The sequence below is a fragment of the Coregonus clupeaformis genome, unplaced genomic scaffold (assembly GCF_020615455.1).
Source record: "Coregonus clupeaformis isolate EN_2021a unplaced genomic scaffold, ASM2061545v1 scaf0007, whole genome shotgun sequence".
Lineage (NCBI taxonomy): Eukaryota > Metazoa > Chordata > Actinopteri > Salmoniformes > Salmonidae > Coregonus > Coregonus clupeaformis.
The window spans coordinates 1,695,569-1,714,183 of record NW_025533462.1 but is presented as its reverse complement, the minus strand read 5'-3'; the positions used below and the strand labels follow the sequence as shown (position 1 = coordinate 1,714,183).

At 41.6% G+C, this 18,615-nt stretch overlaps 3 protein-coding genes and 1 long non-coding RNA gene across 4 annotated transcripts; 3 read left to right on the top strand and 1 right to left on the bottom strand.

Moving 5' to 3' along the window:
• Nucleotides 1–917: 917 nt before the first annotated feature.
• On the bottom strand, nt 918–2,195 carry LOC121538970 (dynein light chain Tctex-type 1-like). The gene is made up of 5 exons (XM_041847128.1): nt 2,089–2,195; nt 1,752–1,793; nt 1,521–1,644; nt 1,329–1,406; nt 918–1,194 (listed from the first exon to the last, which is right to left on the bottom strand). The coding sequence occupies exons 1-5, from the start codon at nt 2,113–2,115 to the stop codon at nt 1,124–1,126; spliced, it is 342 nt and encodes a 113-aa protein (XP_041703062.1). The 5' UTR covers nt 2,116–2,195; the 3' UTR covers nt 918–1,123.
• Nucleotides 2,196–2,567: 372 nt separating this feature from the next.
• Nucleotides 2,568–3,680, top strand: LOC121538971. The gene is made up of 2 exons (XR_005995298.2): nt 2,568–2,878; nt 3,274–3,680. It is a non-coding gene; the product is annotated as an uncharacterized LOC121538971 (long non-coding RNA).
• Nucleotides 3,681–7,181: 3,501 nt separating this feature from the next.
• Nucleotides 7,182–12,799, top strand: LOC121538972 (CAAX prenyl protease 1 homolog). The gene is made up of 10 exons (XM_041847129.2): nt 7,182–7,572; nt 8,248–8,394; nt 8,548–8,634; nt 8,734–8,850; nt 8,982–9,134; nt 9,289–9,430; nt 9,837–9,994; nt 10,358–10,462; nt 10,582–10,725; nt 11,546–12,799. Exons 1-10 carry the CDS (start codon nt 7,468–7,470, stop codon nt 11,768–11,770), a joined length of 1,383 nt encoding a protein of 460 aa, XP_041703063.2. The 5' UTR covers nt 7,182–7,467; the 3' UTR covers nt 11,771–12,799.
• A 3,754-nt stretch (nt 12,800–16,553) lies between these two features.
• atp5if1b (ATP synthase inhibitory factor subunit 1b) lies at nt 16,554–18,517 on the top strand. Its single transcript, XM_041847130.2, has 3 exons — nt 16,554–16,682; nt 17,950–18,062; nt 18,229–18,517. The coding sequence occupies exons 1-3, from the start codon at nt 16,614–16,616 to the stop codon at nt 18,368–18,370; spliced, it is 324 nt and encodes a 107-aa protein (XP_041703064.1). The 5' UTR covers nt 16,554–16,613; the 3' UTR covers nt 18,371–18,517.
• Nucleotides 18,518–18,615: the final 98 nt, after the last annotated feature.

Below are 18,615 nucleotides of genomic sequence, written 5' to 3'. Positions count from 1 at the left end.
TGTTGGTTTCATGAGCTGAAATAAAAGATCCCAGAGATGTTCCATACGCACAAAAAGCCTATTTCTCTCATTTTGTGCACACATTTGTTTACATCCCTGTTAATGAGCAAGTTTTCTTTGCCAAAATAATCCATCCACCTGACAGGTGTGGCATATCAAGAAGCTGATTAAACAGTATGATCATTACACAGGTGCACTTTGTGCTGGGGGGAATAAAAGGCCACTAAAATGTGCAGTTTTGTCACACAACACAATGCCACAGATGTCTAAAATTTTGAGGGAACATGTCTGTAATAAAGCCCTTTTGTGGGGAAAAACGTATTCTGATTGGCTGGGCCAGGCCCACCCATGGCTGCACACCTGCCCAGTCATGTGAAATCCATAGGTTAGAGCCTAATTTATTTATTTCAATTGACTGATTTCTTATATGAACTGTAACTCATTAAAATCTTTGAAATTGTTGCATTTATATTTTGTTCAGTATACTTGTTCAAAATAACTTTAAGTAAACGATACGTTTCGTAAGGGTAGCTTTAGTGTAGCTAAGCTTCTTCCAGTGTGAAGTAATTGGTAGCTTGTTAAACTATCTTTTCAGAGTATCTTCCCCATCACTGGTTAGAACGTGTTAGGTGCAGGACCAAAACAGCGGAGAAGTTGAGCCTTGCGCTTCAACGCTCTTAGTTGTTGTAGAAATTGAACTATGGTGTTTATTTTCTGCATCTACGTCATATCGCTGAGACTACCTTTTAAGATATATTTAATTTATTTTAAATAAAAAGGCATATAAGTAGTATTATAAACGGTTCATTATTCAATGGTTTTAAATATGCAATGATCAGTTTGCAATAACGTGCAGTCATCATTTGGGAAGAAAATAAAAAACGATCATTTCAATCAATGTATTTTTAACTGTTTATTGCAGATTTATGAACTTAGCTAAACTTCTAAACCGCTTAATATGATAAGGAATAAGACGGGTGTTTTAATGATTGACAAGTTGTGGAGTTCAAAACCAAGGGCTACATTTATTAGTTGATTATACTGAAAATCAATGACCGGTTTCACTGGGGTTGGGAAAATGTCTGATTGCAAAATAGGAGAAGATAGATGGTGGTTGTTCAAGTCAGACAGCCAACCCAAAGACACTGACAATACAGTACGTGGTTTTGTTCTCCCATCTCACGGTACAGCTTCCTGGAAGAGAAACGGAAACACAGATTGTGATAGTTCACGTTCCAACATTCTACAGTTTATGAAAAACCATTGCGGGCCTCTGCTATTCCTTCGCTTTGTAGACACTGTCTGCAAAACATTGTTACATTGCTTACCGTCCATAGTGTTGTCCCAGAAGCAAGAGCTGGCAGTATGCAGACCTGCTCCATTTTTCTGCAGTATGATGCATGTCACTAATGATGAACACAGTGAAAATGTGTAAATCATTACCTGATTTTGTTGGGTCCTTTCATTGCCATACTTTTACATTTTACAACTGTAATGGACACAACATAACGAGGCGTTACCTATGTATTTAAAGGGTTTTCCCAGTTTGGACAGTTGGTTCAGACTTGTCTCCACCACACTGGATGTCCATTGGTTAATTCGATTTTGTTGATAGGCACTGCTTCCAATAGTTGTCTCCACAGTCTAAGTATTTATTTCAGTTAACACTGACATGTCAATCACCACTTGTTTAGGAAATTGCAAATACATTTTATGATTGTAGTAATATCAGAAATTGCACAAATACTTACATCTTTTATGATTGTAGTTATATCATCAACGACAAATGCAGTCTGAAAAGGGAGCGGAAATATAAATTGATCTAGCTAGGAAAGTAACATTTGCATTATGACATTTGGTGTTTTTGTCGCTGGTTTTATTTCCCACATACAGGAGATAGCCACATTATTTTTCTTAGAGGTCAGCTGATCTGGCCCACTCAAATAATAGACGTAACATCACAGCAACATAATGTAGTCTATGTAATACAATGTAACAATATACCGATGCATGAACCATGCAGCTGGGGAAGAGAACTCAAATGTTTCCCCAAGATAATTTGATGTAGCGTTTTTTCTTTAAACCTACCTCTTCAGAGGATTGAAATTCGTCCATGGTGCTGTGGTGCACGAAAGTTTTAGATGGTTGCTATAGGGACCTCCAAACAAATCTGTCAATGTCGAATCACGGGGACCTGAATCTGTGCAACAGAAACGTTTAGATTATTTGGTTTCAAGTTTAGGCAATTATTGCCGCCTATAGTGTCGGTTGGATTTTATTTTCAATACCCATTTCTTTATTTTATGTATATGCCATATCCCGAATATTCTGAAAAAGGGGACGTTTTAAGATGTCAGATATTTGAATGTATTTATTTCCGGATAACAGGCCTTAAACACAAATGTGTGGACGTGATGTAAAGAAAACCCCCATTCAATGGAAATAATGGCTGGAATGTTGTGGAGAAAGACGCCTAATTAGGCCCTGTCATAATTATCTGCAGCGTTTGTGACGTTATGCATATATAATTACTAGAATGTAATTTTAGATGCTAGAATGTCGACCAATTTTTGGGAAATTCAATTGCGCCAGAACACGTTTTATCAGTGCATTTCATCCATCTAGCCAATTCAAATGTCAAAACATTGATTGAAATGGATTGGAGGAGCTGAACCCCAATCATCAGTGTTCCAGGATGCGTTGTGCATTAATGACAGGCTTTACTGGCAGCAACAGAGTCAGACATGCAACTTTCAATACGGTTATCTCGTCGCCGCAGACTGTCTTTGAAGGATGGAAATGCTTGACAGCTTTATTTGTGGCTGCTCTCTCCTACCTGTGCTACATCTACTGGGACAGAATAGAGCTTGCTTCACAGGTAAGTGGGGTCCTGACTCCTGTCTAATCCATCATCATCACCCACAGCACAGACGACAATTCAATGTCTATTCATCGTTGGTTCAACGTAATTTCCTTGAAATTACGTGGAAACAACATTGATTCAACCAGTGTGTGCCCAGTGGGCATCACCACCTCCATCAGAGTGGCAGTTGCTATATTTAATCAAAATGCACTACCATTAGTGAATGATTTAGCGGTCAAATGATCATGAAATGAGGCCACAAACTCCTTTGCTGTAACCAAATATCAGATTCAGCCTCTCATAATTCCATGTCCATGTTTTGTCCATTGATAGTTATGTGTTAATTTCAAATGTAGTAATTATAATTTTATAGGCTACTGATGTATTACATTCTCAACGTTTTCATTAAGGCTGCCTGGAGTTGGGTGACCAAATATCCAGCTAGCTGGAAGAACTCTGGGGAGAAGGTGGAGCAGCAAAGGTCCAGAAAAAGGCTTCAAAGCCCTCTGCTGATCAAAGTCAAGCGGCTGGAATTGAAAGTGACTGCTATGAAGAGAACCTTGATGAAGCATTGTTCACATCGAACCTCCCCATCTTGTACCTCCCAACACTGCTCTCTGTACACACCAACAGCTCTTCAGACTGGGAGAGTGCTGCATAGGCCATAAAGATAACATGGACTCCACTCCAAAGGAGACATTTTAATGATTATTTCATTGACCCTGCTGTTTAGACTGTGCAGGACACCTATGTGTATACAGAATTGCATTGGCATGAGAAAACACTTCTTTTCTAAATATATTTTCTTTCAATAATATCTCTGCTGTCTCTTTCATTCTTGGAATAACAAAATGATTAGTAATCGGTCATACAGCCATACATACTTCAACAACTAAATCTGCTAAATCTCAAATTGCTTAAAATCAATGCCTTCCCACAGGAGATTATTACTGATGATCTGTAATGTTCATAGCATGGAAGTAAACCCAAAATAGGCTTACCTACTCAGTTTACTTTGTTTATCTAGCTCATAATCATGTTACTTTCCAAATTACTTTGTTTTCAATCATTTTACATTCATGGTATTATTGTATAAATATTTTTATATAAATGTATTTATTAGCATGTGTAAAGTAAGAAGATATAATTTCATCACAACACCATTAATTGCTTTAATAATACACTTCTCCCCCCCTCCCCATGAGTTGCATATACACATGTACAGTACCAAAAAAGGTACAGCAATGCATACAGGCAAAGAATCAGACAAACAAAAAATGTAAGTTAATATATAAACATGTCACTCATTATTATTAGGACTATTTCGCTAGCACAGACTGGAATATGTTCTGGGATTCATCCGATGGCATTGAGGAGTATACCACATCAGTCACCGGCTTCATTAATAAGTGCATCGACAACGTCGTCCCCACAGTGACTGTACATACATATCCCAACAGGAAGCCATGGATTACAGGCAACATCCGCACTGAGCTAAAGGCTAGAGGTGCTGCTTTCAAGGAGTGGGACACCAATCCGGACGCTTATAAGAAATCCAGCTACGCCCACTGACGAACCACCAAACAGGCAAAGCGTCAATACAGGACTAAAATTGAATCCTACTACACTGGCTCTGACACTCGTCGGATGTGGCAGGGCTTGCAAACTATCACAGATTACAAAGGGAAACCCAGCCGCAAGCTGCCCAGTGATGCGAGCCTACCAGACCAACTAAATGTCTTCTATGCTCGCTTTGAGGCAACCAACAGTGAACCATGCATGAGAGTACCAGCTGATCCGGATGACTGTGTGATCACGGTCTCCGTAGCCGATGTGAGTAAGACCTTTAAACAGGTTAACATTCACAAGGCCGCAGGGAAGACGGGTTACCAGGACGCATACTCAGAGCATGCGCTGACCAGCTGGCAATTGTCTTCACTGACATTTTAGTTTAGTTTTTTTGTTTGTATTTTACCCTATTTCTCTCCCTAATTTCGATCTTGTCTCATCGCTGCAACTCCCCAACGGGCTCGGGAGGCGAAGGTCGAGTCATGCGTCTTCCAAAACATGACCCGCCAAACCGCGCTTCTTAACACCTACCCGCTTAACCCGGAAGCCAGCCGCACCAATGTGTCGGAGGAAACACCATTCACCTGACGACCAAGGTCAGCCTGCAGGTGCGCCACAATGAGTCACCAGAGCGTGATGAGCCAAGTATAGCCCCCCTGGCCAAACCCTCCCCTAACCTGGACGACGCTGGGCCAATTGTGCGCCGCCCTATTGGACTCCCGATCACGGCCGGTTGTGATACAGCCCGGGATCGAACCCGGGTCTGTAGTGATGCCTCTAGCACTGCGATGCAGTGCCTTAGACCGCTGCGCCACTCGGGAGACCCTGCACTGACATTTTCAATCTCTCTCTGACCCTGTTTCAAGCAGACCACCATAGTCCCTGTGCCCAAGAATGTCAAGGTAACCTGCCTAAATGACTACCGCCCCGTAGCACTCACATCTATAGCCATGAAATGCTTTCAAAGGCTGGTCATGGCTCACATCAACACCATCATCTCAGAAACCCTGGACCCACTCCAATTTCCATACCGCCCCAACAGATCCACAGATGACGCAGTCTCTATTAAACTCCACACTGCCCTTTCCCACCTGGACAAAAGGAACACCTACATGAGAATGCTGTTCATTGACTATAACTCAGAATTCAACACCATAGTGCCCTCCAAGCTCATCACTAAGCTAAGGACCATGGGACGGAACATCTCTCTCTGCAACTGGATCCTGGACTTCCTGATGGACTGCCCCCAGGTTGTGAGGGTAGGCAACAACACATCCGCCACACTGACCCTCAACACGGGGGCCCCTCAGGGGTGCGTGCTTAGTCCCCTCCAACACCATCATTAAGTTTACAGAGGACACTACAGTGGTAAGCCTGATCAACGACAATGATGAGACAGCCTATAGGGAGGAGGTCAGAGACCTGGCAGTGTGGTGCCAGGACAACAACCTCTCAATCAACGTGAGAGACAAAGGCGCTGATCGTGGACTACAGGAAAAGGTGGGCTGAGCATGCCCCCATTCACATCTACGGGGCTGTAGTGGAGCGGGTCGAGAGCTTCAAGTTCCTTGGTGTCCACATCACTAAGGACCTATCATGGTCTAAACACACCAAGACAGTTGTGAAGAGGGCACGGCAATGCCTATTCCCCCTCAGGAGGCTGAAAAGATTTGGCATGGGACCTCAGATCCTCAAAAAGTTCTACAGCTGCACCATCGAGAGCATAAAATCTAATCAAATCAAATTGTATTTATCACATGCGCCGAATACAACAAATAGACCTTACAGTGAAATGCTTACTTACAAGCCCTTAACCAACAATGCAGTTTTAAGAAAGAATACCAAAAGAAATCACACAAAAATACAATATAAAATAATACGAAATAAAAGTAACAAATAATTAAAGAGCAGCAGTAAAAATAACAATAGCGAGGCTATATACAGGGGGTACCAGTACAGAGTCAATGTGCGGGGGCACCGGTTAATCGAGGTAATTGGGGTAATATGTACCGGTACCAGGCGGTACCAGGCGGTGTCAGAGGAAGGCCCTAAAAATTGTCAAAGACTTGTCAAAGACTCCAGCCACCCTAGTCATAGACTGTTCTCTCTGCTACCGCACGGCAAGCGGTACCGGAGTGCCAAGTCTAGGTCCAAGAGGCTCCTTAACAGCTTCTACACCCAAGCCATAAGACTGCTGAACGGTTAATCAAATGGCTACCCGGACTATTTTCATTGACCCCCTAATTTGAGTCTAATTTATTCGTATTTTTTGCACTGACTCTCTTGCACAGGCTCGATGTATAGTCACTGGACTCTAACCACACACTCACACATTCTACACTGACACTCCAACACACACACACACAAACACACACACACACACAAAATACACACACATGCATATTGAGGAGTATTTCTGTCTGTAATATAGTCACTGTAAATTCCCTTTTGTGGGGAAAAACTAATTATGTTTGGCTGGGCCTGGCTCCCCAGTGGGTGGGCCTATGCCCTCCCAGGCCCACCCATGGCTGCCCCCCTGCCCAGTCATGTGAAATCCATAGGTTTAGGGCCTATTTAATTCATTTCAATTGTCTGATTTCCTTATATGAACTGTAACTCAGTAAAATCTTTGAAATTGTTGCATGTTGCGTTTATATTTTTATTCAGTATATTTTGAGAGATAATATCGTGAGCATGGAACCTTCGTTATTCAGACAACTGGTTTAGTTTCACGGGGAACATAATTAATTGCTGCACTGACATTTAGCATGGTAACATTTATTGGATATCAACCACCGTTAAACCTTATCGAAGAAGAACATTTAGCATGAATGGAAACTTGATGCGAGTGGTTTGGTGAATGCTAGTCAATTTAAACTGTGGATATAAACATTACTAAGTTATTTAAATATAAAACATATTATCTTCTGAATAAAGACTGGAAGGCGTGTGAATAACGGGCGGCAGTCCAACTAGCAACACATGCTAGCGAGCTAGCTTGCTAACTTCAAATAGAGACCAAGGCCAGAATAAAGATGGAAACAATACTTGACCTTCCAATCGAAAATAAGATATTTTATGCTGTTCTGTTGTTCTCTTGGACGGTGTATCTATGGGAGGCCTACCTTGCCTACAGACAGGTAATTGTTTACTTTGTTTCGTAACTGTCTCTGTGTCAATAACACAAGGCTTTCTTTACTGCATTTCACAGCAGGCTAGCTAGCCGCATGCTGACTATTCATTATTGTTTGTCTCAATATTTTCACAAGAACAAAGTTGTTTTCGGGAGTGACGTCATCTTTGTACTGGGCAATTCCATGGTAACAGAATTACGCTGAGACTCAGATTTGTCACTCAAGAATGTATTCCAAACAAAAATCATTGATTTCAAAGTTTAACAAACCATACAACTCTATCCACAAGGACTGATTTTAACGATTTCCACTGACATTTTTTACAGGAACACATTTACAGTAAGAACTTTGTGCATACACAGTTTGGTAACAGAATAAAACAGAGGGAGATGTTACCGTAATTCTGTTACCAAACTTTGCATCTGCACAGTTTTTCCAGTATTTATTTTATTTTTTTAATTTACTGCGTAAATTGTTTAAAGTAGTCATTGTGCATAGAGTTGTATGGTTTGTTAAACTTTGAAGTCAATGGTTTTTGTTTGGCGTAATTCCGTAAACGTGGAATTGCCCAACTGCAACTCAAGACTCCACTAATCATTCTGTAACATGGAAATTGCCTTTTTGATTAGCTATATTGAATAGAAAAAATATTATGTTTAAGTGTCTCTTCTAACCACCCAGCGGAGGATATACAGGTTGACCATGCACGTACCACAAGAGTTGGGAAAGATCATGGACACAGAAACCTTTGAGAAGTCACGTCTTTATCAGCTGGACAAGAGCAACTTCAGTTTCTGGTCTGGACTGTATTCAGAAACTGAGGGGACGGTGGGTACAACTAAAATATCCATTGGTTTGTTAGGACCTACTTTGTTATATTACAATCTAGTTGTCTGCCTCTATCTGCTGACATAGAGTATCACCTCACACAGAGGGAATTTTCTTTTTTCTCCGATATAACACTGCTGTGTTCTCTCATAGCTGATCCTGCTATTTGGCGGAATCCCTTTCCTTTGGGAAGTTGCAGGGACAGTGATTGCTAGTTTTGGATTGGGTCCAGAGTATGAGGTGTGTGTGCATGGTCCGTGGTTAAAATTGGCAGTCCAGTATTACAAATGTTTTGGCAATTTTCTTGAATCATTCCAAGGCTCTATCTTTTTCTTTTAGATCTTTCAGTCTCTTTCATTTCTGATGCTAGCAACCCTGTTCAGTGCATTCACTGGCCTTCCCTGGAGTATCTACAACACCTTTGTCATTGAGGAGAAGCACGGCTTCAACCAGCAGGTAGACTGTCAACTCTGAGCACATTCTTATTATACAGTTTCCTAGTTTGAATCATTACACTTTTTTTCACTGGCATGGTTTCAAGCACCTAGTTTATTTGTTTTTGTTGTCGTCTATGGTCCTCCTTCCAGACACTGGGGTTCTTCCTGAAGGATGCTGTAAAGAAGTTTATTGTGACCCAGTGTATCTTGTTGCCAGTGACCTCACTGCTCCTCTACATCATCAAGATTGGTGGAGACTTCTTCTTCATCTACGCCTGGCTCTTCACACTGGGGGTCTCGCTTGTCAGTCCTTTCACCTCATAACTGCCTGGATGGGAATATTCAAACAACAGTTGTTTAAGCTCCGGGGAGGAATTAAATGGAGCTAAACTAATATCCAATATATCTTAATACATTACAAATGAATTTCTTTCTGGTCCTTCCTTCTCTCTCTTAGGTTCTGGTGACCATCTATGCGGACTACATTGCGCCCCTATTTGACAAATTCACCCCTTTGCCAGAGGGTGAGCTGAAGGAAGAGATTGAAAGCATGTCGAAGTCTATCAGTTTCCCTCTCACTAAGGTCTATGTTGTAGAAGGTAATGCACAGTACATAAACTCAATAACTCATTTTGTCCCAAAGATGTAACACCTTAGACTGTATCTATAATGGGTGGTCCTCTGTAGCTCAGCTGGTAGAGCACGGCGCTTGTAACGCCAAGGTAGTGGGTTCGATCCCCGGGACCACCCATACACAAAAAAAATGTATGCACGCATGACTGTAAGTCGCTTTGGATAAAAGCGTCTGCTAAATGGCATATTATATTATATTATAATTGTTTAACGTCAGAGGAGAGCAAGGCATATTGCAGCTTGACCCTGTCTCAACTGTATGTGTGGTGATTTGTGGGGGTTGAAAACAGCAGAAACACCTTTCCGATGTTCGCTGTTACTTATGGACTATAAAGTTGGATTGTAATGATCCATTTTGACCTACTCTTCCAGGTTCCAAGCGTTCCTCTCACAGTAACGCTTACTTCTATGGGTTCTTCAAGAACAAGCGCATAGTATTGTTCGACACCCTGCTGGAGGACTACTCCCCCCTCAACAAGGACGGAGAGCCAGAGACTGACACACCAACCGAGGACAAATCCAAGCTCAAGGTCAGACTTACTCCGTTACACAGAGAACTGGGTGTCAACATGTTATAAATCTAAAATATTGAAAGAAGTTTCAGGAAGGCAACTTGATTCCCGTCAAATATATTTATTGCTGAAGCATTTCGAAGCAAGCTTCTTCTTCAAAGGTCTCCAGTATTACTGAGCACCACTTCAGCGATAGACAATTTCTGTAGTCTTGGTTAGAGCACCGCCAGCACACTACAACTTTCTTGTTATAAATCACATTTTTTGAGGTGGTCTTATTTGTTGAGGTGGTCCTATCATAGAAACATAATATGGTGTACTAGAAGTTGTAGTCAATGTTTCATGCATAATTCTTTAAAATCAAACAATTTATTTTTCCAGAACAAGAAGCAAGGCTGCAACAATCCAGAGGTCTTGGCGGTGTTGGGCCACGAGCTGGGCCATTGGAAGTTGGGCCACACCGTGAAAAACATTGTCATCAGTCAGGTTTGTTTGGAAATTCCCTTGATATGCATCTGCACATCACCTCTATACCAATAGGCCACTTTCATGTTGATGCAGAAATGTAATTGATACAATTTTCTCCCCTGCCTCTGTCCTTGCAGATTAACTCCTTCCTGTGCTTCTTCCTCTTTGCTGTACTAATTGGACGGAAGGAGCTGTTCATGGCCTTTGGTTTCTATAACATCCAGCCCACTTTGATTGGGTTGATGATCATATTCCAGTTCATCTTCTCCCCATACAATGAGGTGAGTGACTCCATCTCCTAAACAATGCATTTACACTGAGTGTACAAAACATTAAGAACATCTTCCTAATACTGAGTTGCACCACCTTCTGCCCTCAGAACAGCCTCAATTCGTCAGGGCATGGACTCTACAAGGTGTCGAAAGCGTTCCACAGGGATGCTGGCCCATGATGACTCCAATGTTTCCCACAGTTGTCAAGTTGGCTGGATGTCCTTTGGGTGGTGGACCATTCTTGATACACACAGAAAACTGTTGAGCGTGAAAACCCGGTGCGCCTGTCACCTACAATCATACCACGTTCAAAGGCACTTAAATATTTTGTCTTGCCCATTCACCCTCTGAATGGCACACATACGCAATCCATGTCTCAAGGCTTAAAAATCCTTCTTTAACCTGTCTCCTCCCCTTCATCTACACTTATTTGAAGTGGATTTAACAAGTGACATCAATAAGGGTTCATAGCTTTCACCTGGATTCACCTGGTCAGTCTGTCATGGAAAGAGCAGGTGTTCTTAATGTTTTGTACACTCAGTGTATATCTGACCTCTTACACTTCAGTGGAGGCCTTAGCTGTTGACCCTGCAAGTGCTGTGGCAGCTATTCTCATTAAGTCCAGCGCTTGTTTGGCGAAAATACCTTGCGCATACTAGTAGTAAATATTGGTCAAAGAAATATACAGCTAAAGATAAAATATATTTCTTAAGTCAGTATTTCTTAAGTCCGCTTTAAACAGAAAGTGTTGTTGAGATGGCGATGCGCAGATGAGTACCTCCTGCACTTCACTGAGGAAAACTGACATTTCTCCACTTCTTACCTCCAGGTCCTGTCCTTCTGTCTGACTGTCCTGAGCCGCAGGTTTGAGTTCCAGGCGGACTCCTTTGCGCGGGGCATGGGTCGAGCCTCAGAGCTCTACTCCGCCCTCATCAAGCTCAACAAAGACAACCTGGGCTTCCCCGTGGCCGACTGGCTCTTCTCCATGTGGCACTACTCCCACCCTCCCCTTCTGGAGCGCCTACGGGCCCTGGGAGGTACCAAGCAGGACTGACGGGCCCCAAAAGGAGAGCCACGCCTGCTGTCTCTCCTCAAGGGGCTCCGCAGGCATCTTCTGGCACTTAAATGTAGTCTCCCCTATTTTTCTCTTTGTTTGCCTATTTTTGTTCTTTATCCTCGCCATTAGGTTCCTTTTTTCCCAGTTTCAAACTTGCACAATACCAAAGGTTTTAAGAAATCTAGTGTGAGACAAGAAGATCTCTCGGCTATGCTTATTCTAGGTGTAATGGAGTTAAGAATGTACCATAAGCTCATGCCACAGCTAGCTTGAAATGTCGCCGATGGAGTTATCGAATTATATATTTTCCCGATAGCTCAAACGGTTGGTACGTTGTCAAGGAGGGCGGTCACGTGTGCTAGCCAGGTATAGGTCCTGAGTTCGAGCTCAGTGCGAGCCGAATCACGAGGAACCGGTACTTACTAAGCAAGCAGCGTGGCGTCCTTAACATAGGCAAACATGAACATACAAATGTCTTACACGAGACCATTGTGGGCGTAAATAATTGCCCCAACATTTTAGTTTAAGCACTTGCCACTAGTACAGGTCACATTTATCAAGGATTTCTCATTATATTTCAGCAAGGTTTAAAAATGTTTTACTCAAAGTTTTATTTGAATTTTATTTACTCCCCTGAAAATTTGTCCTTCCAAATGTTTTCTCATAAACCTCAAAATGTACTGTAGTGTAACTATGGGGGGGTTTGAGAAAGGAAATGTGCTCCCCTATTATCAAGAGTGTCAACAGGATGTACAGTGAATGGGCCATCAATTTATTATTAGTATATCCTTTTGCCTAGGCTGGTCGATTGGCTCTATCTACAACTGTTTATTATGAGAGGTGAACGCTAGAACTTTAAAAGATAAACACCTTTTCATATTTAGTCAAGACTATGCTTGAGATGGATCATTGTTGAAGTTATACAGGTAACTACCAAAGTAATGGAAACGCTTGAGTAAATGAGGGATACAAAGTATATTGAAAGCAGGTGCTTCCACACAGGTGTGGTTCCTGAGTGAATTAAGCAATTAACAACCCATCATGCTTAGGGTCATGTATAAAAATGCTGGGCAGGCCATTATTTTGGCTACCATGACTATGCCCCCATAGGATGACAATGCCCCTATCCACTCAGTGGTCAAATCAAACAGTAACACAATTAAATAATGAGGCATTATATACAGGGGTTACCGGTACCGAGTCAATGTGCGGGGGTACAGGTTAGTCAAGGTAATATGTACATGTAGGTATGGGTAAAGTGACTATGCATGGATAATAAACAGCGAGTAGCAGCAGCGTAAAAAAGGGGGTCAATGCAAATAGTCCGGGTAGCCATTTGATCAACTGTTCAGCAGTCTTATGGCATGGGTGTAGAAGCAGTTAAGGAGCCTTTTGGACCTAGACTTGGCTTGATGAGCATGAAAACTATGTAAACCATATGCCATGGCTGTCTCAGTCACCAGATCTCAACCCAATTGAACACTTGTGGCAGATTCTGGAGCGGTGCCTGAGACAGCGTTTTCCACCACCATCAACAAAACACTAAATGATGGAATTTCTTGTGGAAGAATGGTGTCGCATCCTTCAAATAGAGTTCCAGACACTTGTAGAATCTATGCCAAGGTGCATTGAAGCTGTTCTGGCTCGTGGTGGCCCAACACCCTATTAAGACACTTTATGTTGGTGTTTCCTTTTATTTTGGCAGTTACCTGTATTAAGGTGCCTGTGACTTCCCAGGGATCTGCCACTTGTGATAGTTTTTAAGTAACGCTTGGGCCAATGATGGACCAAAGGAATTCTCAATTTAGGTTACATTTCCTCATTTCTTTTTACAACACTTTCTGTTTTTTAATGCACTTGTGTGTAAACAACGGTCTGACCATACTGTACTTGTAAATCATTGATTAGTGATTAGCTTAATGGCAAAGGGAGAAAAAAAGTGAATGCATTTGTAATATTTGAATGTGGTTTGGAATCTTCTGTTAATGTGTTATTGTTTTGTTTCTTCTCTTATGGTGCCTGTGTGTGTGAGGTGGGATAGTGAGAGTGGGGTGGGAAAGCTACATCACATAAATCAAGTGTTTGGTTTGATATTGAAGGACATACTTTTCTTGCAGCATTGTGAATAAAGTCCCTCACAGCAGCTGTCTTTTCCTATTTGTGTCTCAACCTTTGCAATGGTTATGGTAGTGAGAGTCACATATAGTGACATGCACTACTGCACTAACTGTGATATGGCCCATTTGTACAGTCATATCGCTGCCAACCTGGTCTCAGAGCCTTTCGTATTATTGTGTACGTATATTCGAGACATTCCATTTAGTATGATATGTTACGTTTCGTATGTATTCATTTGTGGATTTCGCATGATATGTTACGAATTACAATTCTTACTATATGTTACGAATTTGCAAACCGTCTGATATGTTACGAATTCTAGCTAGATGGCTAACGTTAGGGGTTACATTTAGGAGTAAGGGGAATGGTTAGCCGTGATGATTTGAACTCACAACTTTTGGGTTGCTAGACGTCCGCGTTATACGCCCACCCATCCACCCCGAACCAACCATCTTACTTTCGTTTTTGCCTTATGTAACCATCTGTCTCATGTAACCATACCAAACATAACATATAATACTAATGAGAGTGCTGTAACCATACCAAACATAACATTTCATACTAATGAGAGTGCTAGATTTACTTACATTTACTATGTTACGTCTAGTCTATGAGACCAGGCTGTCAAATCACAGGGTACATATTTTAGCCCAATATCTGGTAAGTAAGCATAGCCTGCATAGGGGACCAATTACAGTAAATTACAGACCACATAATCTCATTACTGACTTTAAAGTGGCAATCAGCAGCTGAAACAATAACAAAGCGTTCTCGATCCCCACACCTCTTTCGGTTAAAAGCTGAGGGATGGGGCTGGATAAATGTAACCACTCAAATTCATAGACAGCGCTATGGATGCAAGGACTGACCATACATGATATTACAATTATAGTTTTAACCATGTTTTGAAGCTATATAGTGTTACATGTACTTTGTTTACAAACATTGGAATTAAACAAATTTACGTTTTGGGTTCTGATGCGGTACAACAGTTGAACTAAGCTCATGAGGCATTTATAAATTACTCAATGGGTATATCATTAATATACTTAAGGCCGAAAATTGCTGTAGCAGCTGCTGATTGCCCTTTTAACTGACCACTTTTTACAGCATAAGACAAACATTTTGTTTTCACACTGTGCCTCTAAAGTGTGATACTTGGATTGTTGGCCATGGAAAATGCCAGTTACCCACACGATTTACCACTGGGTAAAGAGTCATGCATGGCTTTCCTGCTTATTTTCAGATGACTGAACTTGTATAATAGTAGGCTATAAATTGAATCGCTTTATTCAAAATATTGTAACGACCCGGTATTGTGTTCTGTGTTCGTGGGTGTGTTATTGTTCTCATTGGTGCTAGCAGGGGTTAAACATGCCAGGACAGACGGAAAGGTTGGGGGGTATGATGGGTAATCCCGCGGGGTTTTGAAATGCATAAGTAGGGGTTACTGTCTCATCTCTCTCTCTCTTCTGTTCGGGACCCTTAATTTGACATGTTATATTTGTGTACGTTCGGAATTTAGCGGCGTGCGCTGTGGTCTGAACAATAGCCCAATTTAGGAATAAACCTGTGTTCTGCCCTGTACACCTGGTGGCCGTCTTTTTTTCCCTTTATGACCCAGCTGGGTTATTACAATATAAAAATGTCATTTTGAAATGTCAAATAGTTGTGGTGTAGGCCTACTGTGTATTTGCCAAGATGCATATGTGGTCATCAAAGCCATTATTTAGCGGAAGTGCTCACAGGTTGGAGTAGACGAATGCGATCAACAAAAGGCCACACCAGACGCCAGTACGTAGTGCACGCATATCAAACGGTCTATCCATGGGTGTCATCACAAAGGCAGAGATACACCGAAGGGGTTTACTCCGCTCTAAAAGTGAGGAATTTTTGTATGGAGGTCAATGAGACAGTGTCGAATTTGGTCAACAAAATATGTAATTGCTAATTTGCTACGTGAGGCTTATTTGATCGAATATAAGTTTAGTAATGGTTAGGTTGTTACGAATGCACGTATATGTAGACCAGGGTTCTTCAATTCCGGTCCTGGAGGGCCGAAACACTTCTGTTTTTCATTTCTACCTGGTAGTTAATTGCACTCACCTGGTGTCCCAGGTCTGAATTAGCCCCTGATTAGAAGGAGAGGATGAAAAACAGAAGTGTTTCGGCCCTCCAGGACCGGAATTGAAGAACCCTGATGTAGACGCACGTGGCATTTTGGCAACTTTTACAAAAAAGTACTTTATATCGGAGTTGTGCCTGTTGTTCACACGCTTATCTGCCCTCTCATTGGCCAAAATGGTCCCACCTGATCCTGCGTCATTCAACCTGCCATCCATCTTTGAGGACATGTATTTCCATTGTTAGAGCGGTCAGTCGACTATCTTGTCAATATACTAAAATATCTTTGGTGTCATACTGTCCGCTATGAAACCGTACCATTACGCATAGGGGTGGACGTATTTTCAAATAGCATTTTTGTTGTTTTGAAAAGCTGATCATCATTCATTAAAACGTGCTTACTGATAAAAACCCATTCACTTTTCACAGATGGTCATCTATTTAGCTGTATCTTATTGATCCTTTATAGAAAAATAATAAGGGCTCAGCTCATTCTCATCCACAAACACCCCCATTGTAGATAATGGTTAGGCCCTGATTTGGTTTATTTTTGGTAGACAAGGGCAAATGGTCCAGTTAAAGTTGTTTTTGGGACGAAATGGCAAGGTTTTTGAGAGCTAACGTTAGGAGTCTCCTCACCACACAGCTAAGGATGGCATCTGACCAGGTAAAAAGGCACCACATATGATTAGACCACCACGTTTCGCTGCTAATACAGTCTAAAGTTACAATGAAACGAGTGGTATTCAATTGTCAAGTGATTTCGCTATGGCCTTCGACTATTTGTAATGCTCTTGTTATTATCTATTCTAATGTTGCAATGTTTAGCTGGTATTTGGAACGTTCTTATACAAATTGTAGCAAACGACTATACTGACGCCGTTCTATGAAGCGAAATAGCTTTGTAAGCAGCTCAATATATCAAGTTAGTTGAAAGCCAAGTAAACATTTTTCGAGAAAGATACACCTCGGTCTAATGTGTGTATGGAATTTGGTTGAATGCATCCATCTATGAATGGTTATTGAAGCAAGTCTCTGATGCTACAGTTGTTGCACACAATGGTCAGAGTTTTTTTAAAAAGCCATTGTTGACATTCTCTGGTAAATTCTGTTGGTATTTTCAGTCAACATTAAAGGGGGAAGTTTTTCATTGGGACATGAAAATCAGTGTATGAATGATTTGAGGCTACATAGCCTAACCTTTCGCAATGAATGTCATAATAGATTACAGTGTTCCACGTGCAAAAAGCTCCCAACTTCAATATGTGCTTTAGCTAATTCAGCTGCATGTCATGTGACACAATTCATGAGGATAACCAATAGAGATGTACAGAGGACTCAACTTGGAAAACCTGTTTTAACCTGTTTTAGCATGGACATTGCCATTGAGGGCTTCCACCATTTTAAAGTAGTAAACTGGGCTGAGATTTCTATGGTTTGGGTGCAATCAGCCATGATCAGAGCATTGTCTTCTTTAAATTGGGTGCTATGGTTTGTAAATGGCTTTACCACCACCATCTAGTGGCCACAACAAATGAATGACACGATTTGGTTCAGGACTCCAGCATTGCAGCTGGCAGTAAATCACCAATATTAGCTTTACACTTTTTTCAAACATAGAAAGATAATTGACTACATTAAAATGGAGGTAGCCTCATTGGCGCTGCCCATGCTGTCAGACGCCATAATGGCACAGATGCAAAGATGATACCTCTTTCCATCTCTGTGATAACCCTTTACTTCTATATACTGTATGCTGAAAACAGCCTAGCCTTTACCATTGTAAAACGAAAGCTTTATGCAATGTGGAGGTCATTGTTTTTTTTCTCTAACAAAAGTTGTGTATAACACAACATACCAATCTCATACATGTTCCTTTGTAGGAGTATCTTGTTATTCTTGTTGTAACCTGTTGATTCATCTTCATGTACCAGCTGGGTGAGTTGGGCAAAGGTGCAGGAAAAGGAGGAGGTGGCGGAGGATCTGTCAGAGAGGCAGGAGGAGCCCTCGGAAAGAAACAGGCAGCAGAGGAGGAAATGTACTTCAGGTGAGTTGGGACTTACAGTATACTGTACGTCCAATAGGTGGTAGACTTATTTGGTTGCCAAAATTGACACGGTATATTTACTTAGAGGCTTTGTGGCAGTCTGCCGGGCCTGTATTCATACTGTGTGTCCTCAATGTACCTCACACTTTCCTATCTCCCTCTACAGACGTAAAGAGCAGGAACAGTTGGCTGCACTAAAGCAGCATCACCAAGAGGAGATTGACCACCACAAGAAGGAGATTTCGAGGCTGCAGAGTGAGATTGACCGTCACAAGGGAAAAATTAGGAAATTGAAGCATGATGACTGAGACTCACTCCATTAGAATAAAGGCCAGGGATTCACTATTGCCAAACCCTAGTCATTGCCTGCACTGTCTCTCTGAGCAGCTCTGTGTATGTGTGATTGATTGTTCTGTATATGCTTGAGGGTATTAAACATTTATTTGAAATGGTTATTGTTTTGTCATGGTTATTGCTTTCAATTATTATTTGTGCTAAGATGATGATTTGAGATGTGGGGTGCCATTATGGCGGATGATTGTTTGCCACATTA